Below are 15,455 nucleotides of genomic sequence, written 5' to 3' on the forward strand. Positions count from 1 at the left end.
TCTCATGTTCTCTCTCCTTCTGCTCCTCATCAGGACCTTGGGAGCTCAGTCCGGTGCTCCAAGGTGGGGCTCTGTCATTTTCTTCATCTATCGTCAGGTGGAGGTTCTTCTTATTATCTTCTCAAGGATCCCAAACTTATAGGCTCGATGTCCTTTAATCATGGCTAGAAACCGAATATGAGTGAGTACATCCCATGTTCATCTTTATGGGTCTGGGTTACCTCACTCATAATAGTGTTTTCTATTTCCATCCATTTGCCTGCAAAATTCAAGATGTCATTGTTTTTTACCGCTGAGTAGTATTCTAGCATGTATATATTCCACAGTTTCTTCATCCATTCTTCCACTGAAGGGCATCTAGGCTGTCTCCAGGATCTGGCTATTACAAATAATGCTGCTATGAACATAGATGAGCATATGCTTTTGTTATAATCCACATGTCTATAAATGTTAAATGAACAGAGGTTGTTCATCATAATATTAATTTTTCAGAATAATAGTACAATAAAATGGAAACATATTCATATAATGTTTTCTTCTGCTTATATACCCTTAAGGTGAGAATTTTTATATTATATGGTATTTCTCATTTAATCATTTGCATCTTTTCTCTTGTCTTCTTTTTTATATTTTATACCCCATCCCACTTCCCTTTTTGTATTATACTTTTAAGGATACAACCAATATAAGGAAATAAATTGTTAGACAAGCACACCTATAATGTGCTGCAAATCTAAACTGTACTTCAGTTTTTGAAAACTTTCCATACTTTTTTCTTTAATGAATGTGTTAAATTGTCATCAACAGTTTGTAAAAATATTCTTTTTTTAAAGGTTCATTTAAAAATTACTTGCATGTGTCTTTGTGATTAAGTTCATGTTTCATGTTTGTGGAAATTCATGAAAACCAAGAGGTGTCATAAGACTCTCTGGAGATAGAACTTTAGACTATTTTAAGCTACTTGAATGGATGCTAAGAACAAAACTAGGGTCTTTTGAAAGAAAAGCAGGTGCTCTTAATTGATGAGTCATCTCTCCAAGCCCTAATATCCCCTTTTAAAACCTAACAAACCTTATTGTCTTTTAAATTTTTGATAAAAACTTTTGTTATAGGTGTTCAGTCATAACTCAAAATAATTTATAAATTTCAGATTATTGGTTGTGTATAGTACTTACTTCTCTCACACTACTTACTTTCAAGTCAGTTTCAATGCTGCAGTAAAATAGATTTTCCTAACCTGGAGTTTCTCTTATTCTATTTATAAAATTATAATTTACAGTTTCTCACATTTCCTCCTTCAGGTAGCACTGCCATTAAAGCCAATGGAAGGAAAGAATCAGTCTGTGGTGTCAGAGTTTGTGTTCCTGGGACTCACCAACTCTTGGCACATCCAATTATTCCTTTTTGTGTTCTCCTCCATGTTTTATGTAGCAAGCATGACAGGAAACTCCCTCATCGTGTTCACTGTGGCTTTTGACCCTCACTTACACTCTCCCATGTATTTTCTGTTGGCTAACCTCTCCTTCATTGACTTGGGTGTTTCTTCTGTTGTGTCCCCCAAGATGATTTATGATCTGTTGAGAAAACATAAGGTCATCACTTTTAGAGGGTGCGTCACTCAAATATTCTTCATTCACTTTATTGTTGGTGTCGAGACAGTTTTACTCATAGCCATGGCCTTTGACAGATATGTGGCCATATGTAAGCCTCTCCATTATCTGACCATTATGAGCCCAAAGATGTGCATCTTGTTTCCAGTGGCCTCCTGGGTGATTGGCTTTATGCATTCTCTCATCCAACTGGCTTTTGTAGTAAACTTACCATTCTGTGGACCAAATGTTTTGGACAGCTTCTACTGTGACTTTCCTGGGTTCATCAAACTTGCCTGTGTAGATACATACAGACTGAAAATACTGGTCTCAGTCAACACTGGATTCATGTCTGTAGGTTCCTTCTTCATACTGATCATTTCCTATATTGTCATCATATTTACTGTTCAGAAACATTCTTCAAGTGGCTCCTCCAAGGCTCTGTCTACACTTTCAGCTCATGTGACTGTGGTGGTCTTATTCTTTGGTCCTGTGATGTTTATCTACACACGGCCTTCTTCTTTCACACACTTGGATAAATTTCTGTCCATATTTGAGGCAGTTGTCACCCCCATTCTAAACCCTGTGATCTATACATTCAGGAATCAAGAAATGAAAATGTCAATGATGAGAGTATTTAAACAGATAATGGGTTGTAGACAAATAATTAAACACTTGCACTCTGGTCATTCTTAATTGAATATAAATGTTCATTGTTAATCAGTATTAAAAATATTTTCTTGAAAATTTTTGTATGTTTAGTCATATTCATATATATTCTGTTTTGTCTCATACTTAGTAAGAATGACAATATATAATTTACTTAAAAAGCTGCTCAATTTCAGGAGGTCCCATTTATTCAATGTTGCCCTTAATGTCTGTGCAGCTGGGGTTATGCACAGGAAACGGTTCCCTGTGCCCATTTGTTGTAGAGTACTTCCCACTTTCTCCTCTATCAAGCTCAATGTGCTCAGATTAATATTGAGGTCTTTAATCCATTTGGACTTGAGTTTTGTGCATGGTGATAGATATGGATCTACTTTCATTCTTCTACAGGTTGACATCCAGTTATGCCAGCACCATTTGTTGAAGATGCCCTCTTTCTTCCATTGTGTACTTTTGGCTCCTTTATCAAAAATCAGGTGTTCGTAGGTTTGTGGTTTAAGATCCGGGTCTTCTATACGATTCCATTGGTCAACTTCTCTGTTTTTATGCCAATACCAAGCTGCTTTCAATACTGTAGCTTTGTAATAGAGTTTGAAGTCAGGGATGGTAATGCCTCCAGAAGAACCTTTATTGTATAAGATTTTTTTTGCTATCCTGGGTTTCTTGTTTTTCCATATAAAGTTGATTATTGTCCTCTCAATCTCTGTGAATAATTTTAATGGGACCTTGATTGGGATTGCATTGAATCTATAGATTGCTTTTGGTAGAATTGCCATTCAAAAATATAAAAAAATCTAAATTCATATGAAATAATATTTTTCTGAAGAAAGCTCTTAGACATAGCAGAGGGGATGTTGCTTTAATGTCTTCAGGTAAAGGAATATTTTTGCTCTACTTTTCCAAGAACTATTCTCTTTAATTATGTTTCTTTGTAGTCTATATGTGCAAGTGCCTCAAATACTTGTAAGCAGAATTCAGCAAATACCAAATATTATTTGTTAGGACACATTAAACTTCATTCATATTTACAAGGGGGCTCCAACATGCTTAAAGTCAATAAATGTGGTTCATGACATAAATAGTCTCAAAGTCAGAAACTGCATGATCATCTATGAAAATGTAGAAAAACAACCTTTAATCTAATTCGTATTTTATGATCACAATTATGAATAAGCTATCATTAGAAGGGAGCTATCTCAAGACAATAAAAGCTATACTCTATAAATCAATAACCAACAACATGGCAAATGAAGAAACAAATTGGAACACTTTATTTAAAATCAGAAGAAAGATATTCTGCTGTTATTCAATAATGGGATTCGATTATTAACTAGAGCAATAAGACAACAGAAAGTGTTAAAATGGTATAGAAACTCTGAAACTGTGAGAGGAGAAAGTAGGTAGGTATATTAGGTACTTTTGTTGCTGTGACAAATACCATGAACAAAAGCATCTAATGGAAGGGTTTATTTTGACTTATGTTTCCAAAGGGGAAGCCCACAATGAAAAGGAAGGCATTGCAGCAGGTGTTGCAGGAAGAAGCATGCTAATCTAGCTGCCAATCACACACACATAGTAGAGAATGAACTAGAAGTGGGGAGAAGTTATAATCTCTCAACCCACCTTAGAAATGCAGCTCCCCAGCAAAATATATATTCTATGAGTTCCATAACCCTCCAAAACAACATTGCCAACAAACCAAGCCTATGAGAGGCACTTCTATTCAAATTCCCGTAGTAGTCCACAATAAGAGAGAGACTTCCTAAATCGCACTCTGGTTGCTCAAGAAATAAAGCCAACAATTGGCAAATGGACTTTATGGAATTTTAAAGCTTCTGTTCAGCAGATAAAATTGTTAACTGAATGAATAGGTAGTCTACTGCATGGGAGAAAATCTTTCCCACCTACATATCTGACAGATTATTACTATCTAGACTATGAAGAACTAAAATCTGTATGCATAAACAACTTAATAAAAATGGGCTACAGAGCTAAACAAAGTTCTCAGAAGAAATGTTTCAAAAGTTTATAAATATTTTGGGTGATATGGAGCCTGACTGGCCATCTTCTATCACCAGGCTGGGCTCCTAGTGGTGACACTGGGATACTAACCCAGTCACAAAACCTTAGACCTACAACCTCTCCTGCCTGCAAGATACCCTGGCACAATGGTGGATCAGAGCTTGTGGTAGTGGCCATGCATTTCTGAGGTCTAAGTCACAAGAGAAAGCACTTGCCTGACACTGCCTGCATTTACCAAACTTGCCTGCACAGATACCCATAAACTAGAATTCATGGTCACAGCCAACAGTGGATTCATCTCTGTGGGCTCCTTCATTATACTGATCATTTCCTATATTGCCATCATAATCATTGTACAAAAACATTCATCAAGTGCTTCCTCTAAAGCTCTGTCCACACTTTCAGCTCATATCTCTGTGGTTATCTTATTCTTTGGTCCTTTGATATTCTTTTATACCTGGCCTTCTCCTTCTATACACCTAGATAAATTTCTGGCAATTTTTGAGGCAGTAGTTACTCCTTTTCTGAATCCTGTGATATACACATTCAGAAATCAAGAAATGAAGGTATCAATGAAAGAGAGCATGCAGACAGCTATTTAGTTATAGGAAAACTTCTTAAATCTATGAGCTGTGGACTGTCTTCAATTGTAGTGTGAAGCGGTGGGGCTGCGTCCCGCCACCCGGCTGCCGGCTAGCTTTACACCCGAAATAATTACACGGAAACTGTATTCTTTTAAAACACTGCCTGGCCCATAGTTTCAGCCTCTTATTGGTTAATTCTCACATCTTCCTTTAACCCATATTTAGTAATCTGGGTAGCACCACGAGGTGTGGCTTACCAGGAGAGATCTTAACCTGCGTCCATCTCGGAGAGGAGAAGCATGGGGACTCACTATGGCGACTGCCTGAAGCATCTCCCCCACTCTACTTCCTTGTTCCCACAATTCTGTTCTGTCTACTCCACCTACCTAATTTTCTGTCTCTTAAAGGGCCAAGGCAGTTTTCTTTATTAATTAACCAATGAAAGAAACACAGACAGATAACTCTCCTCCATCATTCAATGAATACAGAAGTTTATTTTTCATTAACATGAGAAAAATATTTGCATGTATGTGCATATATATTTCACAAACATATAAATTATATATATTTGTCCTTCTCTATATCTCTATATATTCTCCTGCTTAGTCTGTATTAACAATGTCTCCTGAAAACAGAGAATCACATGTATTTATAAAGCAAAGATTATAATAATCTTGAACTTACATTCTTAAGGAATAATGTTTATTTTGACGTAGCTGATACTTAAGCCTTTAGAACAAGGGATCTTTCTCTCTCTCTTCTTTTACACTTGTTTTATATGTTGAGATTTTATGCATGATATTGAATTCAAAAATTTTGATTCTTCTGTATTCCCCCTTCCATTCATTTCTGACCCCTCATTACTTTTCTACTTTATGATTTCTTTAATTTAAAATATATTCAAATATATATGTTAAGACAATAAAATATAAAGCAAATACTGAATTTCATCCAATGTTGCCCATATGTATATGTGTTTACCATACATTGTGTCAAATGCGGGAATTTCTGGATGCCTTTACTTGTTTGCTTATAAAGTCTTATTCTACTGAGCCATTTGTCTGTCTCCTATAGTTTGTATATGTTACCCATTTGGAGTTTTTCTGCTGTGGAAGGAGATTCATATCAGAAGAACACACACAGGGGTTTAATGGATACTTGTTTTGTGTAGAAGACTTGACAGCCATTTTAGAATGCCAACAAAAATCTAAGTAAACATGATTTTCTATCAGATTAGCAGTATTCTATTCACAACCATCAAATTTCTACTCATTTATATTTATTATTTCTTTTTTCTTAGTATATTTCCATGTTACAGAGATGCTCAAAAATTGTGTGATATTTGAAAAGAAGAATTGAAACAACATGTATGTTCACTTTGTGAGTTGGTAAATAGGTACTAAGATAGTGCATGTGTTGCTACAAGTACTCTGTGATATGGAAGTAATACCATCCCTGAAGATTTTCTGTGCTTTTATAGATCTCACAGTTCAGTTCCTCCAGGTCCCAGTCATTTGCAGGTCATCGCCACTGTGATGACAGTCACAAGGCACACACTTCCCTGCATCATCTAATTTGGTGCATCGAGACAGACACAGCACAGTTTAATCCTTGCTTTTCACTACATGACATTTTCATTTCCATTGCTCAGGTTCAGTGGCTTGAGGTGCAGCATGAGGTCAATTGGGATCAGACTTAACTGCACTACTGAATGACTTCCATATTCATAAAGTCTTGCTCACATAAGTAGTCACTGTACATCCTTATGTTAGTTGTCCTTTACTGAGCAACCTGAGAGTGGTTAGTGTCAACCCTATGATTTGTTAATCAAAAAATATTTTATAAATTTCCATGTTATTCAAATGATAATTCATCAAGCACGGGGCATTTTAAAACAGATAAAATGTGATAATGAGCTCACAACACATGAAACTAACTATTCTACCCACAAGCTTCATTCCTTATAAGCCAGTGATGGAAAACTTGGGCTAGGAAATGGGCTAATGGGTGTCCCTCCAATGTGGTAGCCGCAGAAGCATCAGCTGTGCCAATCTTGCTGACAGTTCGGAGTTGTTCACTCTGTTCTGTGGCTATACATTTTACTTGGGGTTATTCAAGCCTCCATTTTTTCTTAGCTCTGATGCCATTAGGATGGTAAGAACTCACCATTGTAGACATATCTGATTATTTTTCATCTTTTGTTTGTTCTCATAACCCCACTCAAGCTCTGAATATCTTTGCTTACATAAATTCTCTTCCATTACCAGAGTTTGTTATATCTTGTTTCCTTGACCTTGATTTATTCCCTGTAACATCTGGAAAACAATAAACAAAAAATAGAATCACATTCATTTACAAAGGTAAATATATGTAAATGCAAAACACAAGAAACATCTGAAAGGACACAATTTATACAATGGTTATCCCAAGAGGATCAGGTAGGAGTCTGTTATGCCTGAGTCACTAGACCCCACCCCAGCATGACCACCAAGAAGCCAACTTTCCAATGCAATTCTACAGGGTTTCTTTATTGTTCCAGGGGCTTGCAAGCAGGAGCTGCTTTGTTCCACACAGTGGGTGAAGGAGAAGGGCCCTGAGCTCACAGTGCAGGGGCTCTTTAAAGGGAAAAACTACAAGCAGGGATTTATGTGCCTTGGTATTACTGTATTGAGTAGGGGGATAGTTGGCTCTAAATCAAGAGGGGATTTTTGTTACTTTCCACAGAACTACCCGGTAATTATAAAAATCAAGTAAGAATGATAAGCACAGTCATTCATATTCATTAAAGGAAAAATCCAACAAGAAGCTATTCCAATTCTAAACATATAAACACTAAACACTGGAAAACCCAATTTCATAAAAGAAATACTATTTTCCCTAAATCCACAAGTTAACCAAAAAAGTGATAATGGATGACTTAAATAGCCACTAATACTAAACAACACTTCTACCTCTAAGCAGGCCATAAAACTTTCTACAAACCTGATCATGTATTAGTATGCAAAACATGTCTCAACAAATGTAGAAAAGCTGAAATGACATTCTGTATTTTATATTACCCTAATTGGATAAGGTTGCATATCAACACCAGTAGATTCTACAGAAAGCATACTAGCTCATAAAGAGCAAACAACACACTACTGAATAATAATTGATTCAAGGAAGAAATGGAGAGGAAATTTAAAACTTCTATAATTGAATATAATGAAATCATGGTATCTAAAAATTTATGGAGCATAGTTAAGGTAGTCAAAATTTTGAACACCATGTCCCTAAATGTCAAAAATTGGAGAGATGTCAAATGAATAACTTAATTATGTGCTTTAAGGCCTTTGAAAATTGACAACAAATAACTTGTCCAAACAGTAGATGGGAAGAGATAATCAAACACTAGCTGAAATGAACAAAATAGCAAAAAATTTCCAAAGAATCAATGAAATTAGGAGCCTGCATAATACTTATACATATATTATGGAACTGGCGATTGTATTGGATGGCCAATTAGTGTGCTCTTCCTTGGAGAAGATTATTTCTCCGAAAGTCAGCATTCCTGAGCTGTCTGTAGTTCTCTGTGTAGGAATGAGACTCTTGGGCTTTTCCTCATCCATTTTACCATGGACGTTGGCCTTGTTCACATCATGTTTAGACAATCATGCTGAGACTTTATGATTACAACTTCTGACATTACTAGAGGTCACACTCATAGCAAACTCCCTGTCCTCTGATCTCTTCTACCTGAGGTGTGGGAGTTGTTTTGTTTCAATAATGGTCTCCATCCATTCCAAAGAGGAGCTTCCTTGATGAGGGGTGAGTATGTCATACTTATCTCTTTGTGTATAAGGACAAATATTTAGAATGCAGTTAGATATAATGCTGGTTTAATAAAGTGGCAATTGTTGATTTTCCTCCAAGATCCATGAATCTACTAGCCCTGAGTAGCGGGCAAGGTTTCGAATTCCATGCATAATTACCCTCTTGTTGAACAGTTCTATTATTCATTTAGGTTCTTTTGAGACAGGGTTTCTTAGTGTAGCACTGGCTGTGCTGGAACTCACTTTGTAGACCAGGCTAGCCTCGAACTCACAGAGATCTGCCTGCCTCTGCTTTCTGTGTGCTGAGATTAAAGGTGTGTGACACTATTGCCCAGCTTGAGCATGTTTTAAGATGTTACACATTTTTTCTTTTTTAATTTATATTTTTAAATTTCATTTTACATTCTATCCACTGTTTTTACCCCAACCTCCCTGTCAGACCAAACCCCATCCACTTCTCCCAACGTGTAAGGGTTCCCATGGGAAGTCAACAAGTCTGGCACATTACATTGGGGCAGGACCAAGCCCCTCCTCTGCTGCATTAAGGCTGAGTATAGCATCCCATCATAGGGAATGGGCTCTAATAAGCTATCTCATGCACCAGAGATAGATCCTGGTCCTACTGCCAGGTGCCTCACATATAGCCCAAGCTTCACCACTGTCTCTTACATAGGGAGGGCCTAGCTTGGTTCCATGGTGGTTCCGTAGCTTTTGGTCTAGAGCTCATGAGTTTCCACAAGCTTGGTTCAGGTGTCTCTAGATTTCTCTACCATGATCTTGACCTCCCTTGCTCATATATTCCCTTATCCCTTCTTCATTTAGATTTCCAAAGCTAGGCCTGCTGTTTGGTTGTGGAACTCTGCATCTGATTCCATCAGGTGCTGGCTTATTTATGGAAGCCACTTGTTTGTTTCCAGCTGCCCACAACTGAAATAATCACACAGAAACTGTATTATTTAAATCACTGCTTGATCTATTAGCTCTAGCTTCTTATTGGTTAACTCTTACATCTTAATTTAACCCAATTCTGTTAATCTGTCTATCACCATATGACAAGGTTCTGGTATGTCTGTTCCTGGTGGGGCTACATGGTGTCTCTTTGACTCCTCCTTATTTCTCCCAGCATTCAGTTTAGTGTTCCATGCCTACCTCTGTTCTGCCCTGTTATAGACTGAAGCCAGTTTTCTTTATTCGTTAATGTTAATCATAGCACACAGAGGGGAATCCCACATTACTGGATGAAGGCTCAATGATGATAGTTGGAGTATTCACCAATCTGATTACAGGGGAAGACCAGTTCGGGCTCCCTCTCCACTATTGCTAGGAGTCTTAGCTGGGGTCATCCTTGTGGATTCTTGGGAATTTCCTGGCACTAGGTTTCTCCCCAACCCCATAGTGGCTCTTTCTGTCAAGACTTCTCCATTTCTCTCCCACTCCATCCCTCTCTTCCGTCAACCATCCTGTTTCCTTAAATTCTCATCTCCCAACCCCTCCCCTTCCCGTTACCCTCTGATTCCCCCCAGTTAACCCAGGGAGATCTCATGCAGTTCTCCTTCCCTGAGCGATACATGTGTCACTCTTCCTTGTTACCTGGTTTCTCTGGATCTGTGGATTGTAGTTTGATTATCTTTCGCTTTACATCTAATATCCACTTATGGTTGAGTACATACCATGTTTATCTTTCTCAGTCTGGATTACCTCACTCTGCATGTTTTTCCCCCCATCAATTTACCTGTAAATTTCAAGATGTCATTGTTTTGTACAGCTGAGTAAATCTCCAACCTTTTCTTTATCCACTCTTCAGTTGATGGGCATCTAGATTATTTCCAGGTTCTGGGTATTATGAACAATACTGCTATGAAAAATGTTGAGCAAGTGTCCTTGTGGTATAATAGAGTATCCTTGGGTATATGATCAGGAGTCATATCACTGGGCCTTGAAGTAGACTGATTCCCAGTTTTCTGAGAAAAAGCCACACTATTTTCCAAAGTGACTGTGTAAGTTTGCACAGGTAGTGGAGGAGTGATCCTCTGACTCCACATCTTCTCCAACACAAGCTGTCCTCAATATTTTTGATCTTACATTCTGACAGGTGTAAGATGGTATCTCAGAGCCATTTTGATTTGCATTTCCCTGATGATTAAGGATGTTGAGGAATTCCTTAAATGTCTTTACGTCATTTGAGATTCTTCTGCTGAGAATTGTCTATTTATCTTGTACTCCATTTAAAAAAACTGGATTATTTGGTATTTTGCTATCTATTTTTGAGTTCTTTACATATTTTGATGCCCGCTGTCTGTCAGATTGAGGTTAGTGAAGATCTTTTCCCATTCTGCGCCTGTCATTTTTTCTTATTTACCATGTTCCTTGCTTTACAGAAACTTTTCAGTTTTCCAGGAGATCCCATTTTTTGATTGTTACTCTTAGTGTCTGTGATACGTTGTTGTGTTTAAGAAGTGGTCTCCTGTGCCAATGTGTTCAAGGCCACTTCCCACTTTCTCTTTTATCAGGTTCAATGTAACTCGATTTATGTTGAGATCTTTGATCCATCTGGATCACTGTTTGTGCATGGTGATAGATATGGGTCTATTTGTAATTTTCTGCATGTTTACATCTGGTTATGTCAACTCCATTTTTAAAAGATGTTTTCTTTTTTCCATTTTACCACTTTGGCTTCTTTGCAAAAAATCAGGTGTTAGCAGGCATGTGGACTCATGCCCCATGTGTTTGTTTGTATGCCAATACCAAGATATTTTAATTGCTACAGCTCTACAGTAGAGTTTAGACTCAGGGATTGTGATGCCTCTGGAAGTTCCTTTATTGTACCTGACTGTTTTAGCTATTCTTGGTCTTTAGTTTTTCCATATAAAGCTGAGTATTGTTCTTTCCAGGTCTACAAAGAAGTGTGTTGGGATTTTGATAAGGTTTGCATTGAATCTGTAGATTGTTTTTAGTATAATTGTCATTTTTAAAATCGTGATTGTACCATTGATATTAAGTGATATTAATGACCAGTGGATGTTAACTCCGGTTGTCATTTTTTATTTGGTAGTAGAGATTGTGTGTTTCCTTTCTTTGTGATGTGCTGGTGAAGTGTCGCTAGATGTCTGAGTTATTTTGGGCAATTCTGGACTCCTTTGTTTGTGAATTTCCTTCTATTACTTTCTGTAAGGCTGGATTTGTGGCTATGTATTGTTTAAATTTGTTTTTATCCTGGAATATTTTGTTTTCTCCATTTATAGTGAATGAAAGCTTGGCTGGGTATAGTAATCTGGGCTTGCATCCATGGTCTCTTAGTTTCTGCAAAACATCTATCCAGGACCTTCTGGCTTTCATGGTTTCCATAGAGAAGTCAGGTGTTAGTCTGATAGGTTTACCTTTATATGTTACTTGACCTTTTTCCTTTGCAGCTCTTAATATCTGTTCTTTATTCTGTATGTTTTGTGTTTTGATTATAATATGGCGAGGGGATTTTTTTTTTTTTTTGATCCAGTCTATTTGGTGTTCTGTAAGCTTCTTGAACCTTAATAGGAATATCTTTCTTGAGGTTTGGGAAGTTTTCTTCTATAATTTTATTAAATATATTTTCTGGACGATTGAGCTGTATTTCTTCTCCTTCTTCTACGCCTATTATTCTTAGGTTTGGTCTTTTTATTGTGTCCCAGATTTCCTGAACGTTTTGTGATGAGAATTTGTTGGATTTGCTGTTTTCTTTGATCAGTGCGTTTATTTTCTCTATGGTATCTTCAGAATCTGAGATTCTTTCTTCTATCTCTTGTATTCTGTTGGTTATGCTTGTTTCTGTAGTCTCTGTTCGTTTACATAGATTTTCCATATCCGGCTGGCCCTCGGGTTGTGTTTTCTTCCTTGCCTCCATTTCAGTTTTCAAGTCTTGCACTGTTTCCTTTATCTGTTTGATTGTTTTTTTCTTGGTTTCCTAGGATATCATTTACGGATTTACTCAATTATTCAAACTTTTTGTTATTCTTCTCGTCCATTTCCTTAAGGGAGTTTTTCACCGGTGAAAAGGGTCATTAATATCACTTAATATCAATGGACTCAATTCACCTATAAAAAGGCACAGGCTAAGAGATTGGATACGAAAACAGGATCCAACATTCTGCTGTTTACAAGAAACACACCTCAACCACAAAGACAGACATCTACTCAGAGTAAAGGGTTGGGAAAAGGTTTATCAAGCAAATGGACCTAAGAAACAAGCCGGTGTGGCCATACTAATTTCCAACAAAGTTGACTTCAAACTAAAATCAATCAGAAGAGATGGAAAGGGACACTCTATACTCATTACAGGAAAAATCTATCAGAATGAAGTCTCAATCCTGAATATCTATGCCCCTAATACAAAAGCACCCACTTATATAAAAGAAACATTACTAGAACTCAAGGCAGCCATCAAACCAAACACACTGATAGTGGGAGAGTTCAACACTCCTCTTTCACCAATGGACAGGTCAATTCGACAGAAACCTAACAGAGAATTAAGAGACTTCATAGAGGCAATGAACCAAACGGAATTAACAGACATCTATAGAACATTCCACCCAAATAGGAAAGAATATACCTTCTTCTCTGCGGCTCATGGAACCTTTTCGAAAATTGACCACATACTCGGTAACAAAGCAAACTTCCACAGTTACAAAAACATATTAGTAACCACTTGCATCTTATCGGATCACCATGGATTAAAATTAGAAATCAACAACATTGCTACCCCCAGAAAGCCCACAAACTCATGGAAACTGAACAGTCAACTACTGACCCACACCTGGGTCAAGGAAGAAATAAAGAAAGAAATGAAAGTCTTTCTTGAATTTAATGCAAATAAAGACACAACATACTCAAACTTATGGGACACTATGAAAGCAGTGCTAAGAGGAAAATTCATAGCACTAAGAGCCCACTTAAAAAAAAATGGAGAAAGCACTCATTGGAGACTTAACAGAACACCTGAAAGCTTTAGAAAAGAAAGAAGCAGACTCACCTAGGAGGAGTAGAAGACTGGAAATAATAAAACTGAGGGCAGAAATCAACAAAATAGAAACACAAAACAATCCAAAGAATCAATGAAACAAAAAGCTGGTTCTTGGAGAAAATCAACAAGATTGACAAACCCCTAGCCAAACTAATCAAACGGCAGAGAGAGAACACACAAATTAATAAGATCAGAAATGAAAAGGGGGACATAACCACAGACACAGAGGAAATTCAGAGAATCATTAGATCTTACTACAAAAGCCCGTATGCCACAAAATTGGAAAATGTAAAAGAAATAGACACTTTTTTAGATAAGTACCATATACCAAATTTAAACCAGGACCAGGTAAATGCTCTAAATAGGCCTGTTAGTTGCGAAGAATTAGAAACTGTTATCAGAAACCTCCCTACCAAAAAGAGCCCAGGACCAGATGGATTCAATGCAGAATTCTACCAGAACTTCCAAGAAGACCTAATACCTATACTCCTTAAGGTATTTCATAATATAGAAACAGAACAGTCATTGCCAAATTCCTTCTATGAAGCTACAGTTACCCTGATACCTAAACTACACAAAGACTCAACCAAGAAAGAGAATTACAGGCCAATCTCACTCATGAACATCGATGCAAAAATTTTCAATAAAATACTGGCAAACAGAATCCAAGAACACATTAGAAAAATTATCCACTATGATCAAGTAGGCTTCATCCCAGAGATGCAGCGTTGGTTCAACATACGAAAATCTATCAATGTAATCCATCATATAAATAAACTGAAAAAAAAAACCCATATGGTCATCTCATTAGATGCTGAAAAAGCATTTGACAAAATTCAGCATACCTTTATGATAAAGGCCTTGGAGAGATTAGGGATACAGGGGTCATTCCTAAATATAATAAAGGCTATTTACAGCAAGCCGACAGCTAACATCAAATTAAATGGAGAGAAACTCAAGGCCATCCCACTAAATTCAGGAACACGACAAGGCTGTCCACTCTCTCCTTATCTCTTCAATATAGTGCTTGAAGTTCTAGCAATAGCAATATGACAAAACAAGGGGATCAAGGGGATTCGAATTGGAAAGGAAGAAGTTAAACTTTCGTTATTTGCTGATGATATGATAGTGTACATAAGCGACCCGAAAAACTCCACCAAAGAACACCTACAGCTGATAAACTCCTTTAGTATCGTGGCAGGATACAAGATCAACTCCAAAAATTCAGTTGCCCTCCTATATACAAAGGATAAGGAAGCAGAGAAAGAAAACAGAGAAGCGTCACCTTTCACGATAGCCACAAATAGCATAAAATATCTTGGGGTAACTCTAACCAAGGAAGTGAAGGATCTATTTGACAAGAACTTTAATTCTCTGAAGAAAGAAATTGTAGAGGATACCAGAAACTGGAAGGATCTCCCTTGCTCGTTGATTGGGAGGATCAACATAGTAAAAATGGCAATTCTACCAAAAGCAATCTATAGATTCAATGCAATCCCCATCAAGGTCCCAACAAAATTCTTCACAGATATTGAGAGGACAATAATCAACTTTATATGGAAAAACAAGAAACCCAGGATAGCCAAAACAATCTTATACAATAAAGGAACTTCTGGAGGCATTACCATCCCTGACTTCAAACTCTATTACAGAGCTACAGTATTGAAAACAGCTTGGTATTGGCATAAAAACAGAGAAGTCGACCAATGGAATCGAATAGAAGACCCAGATCTTAACCCACAAACCAATGAACACCAGATTTTTGATAAAGGAGCTAAACGCACACAAT

At 37.2% G+C, this 15,455-nt stretch overlaps 1 protein-coding gene across 1 annotated transcript; it reads left to right on the forward strand.

The window, feature by feature from the left end:
• Window positions 1-1,322: 1,322 nt before the first annotated feature.
• Window positions 1,323-4,879, forward strand: LOC119814863 (olfactory receptor 4F3/4F16/4F29-like). Its single transcript, XM_038330938.1, has 2 exons — window positions 1,323-1,897; window positions 4,534-4,879. The coding sequence occupies exons 1-2, from the start codon at window positions 1,323-1,325 to the stop codon at window positions 4,877-4,879; spliced, it is 921 nt and encodes a 306-aa protein (XP_038186866.1).
• Window positions 4,880-15,455: the final 10,576 nt, after the last annotated feature.

The sequence above is a fragment of the Arvicola amphibius genome, chromosome 5, assembly GCF_903992535.2.
Source record: "Arvicola amphibius chromosome 5, mArvAmp1.2, whole genome shotgun sequence".
NCBI classification, from domain to species: Eukaryota; Metazoa; Chordata; class Mammalia; order Rodentia; family Cricetidae; genus Arvicola; species Arvicola amphibius.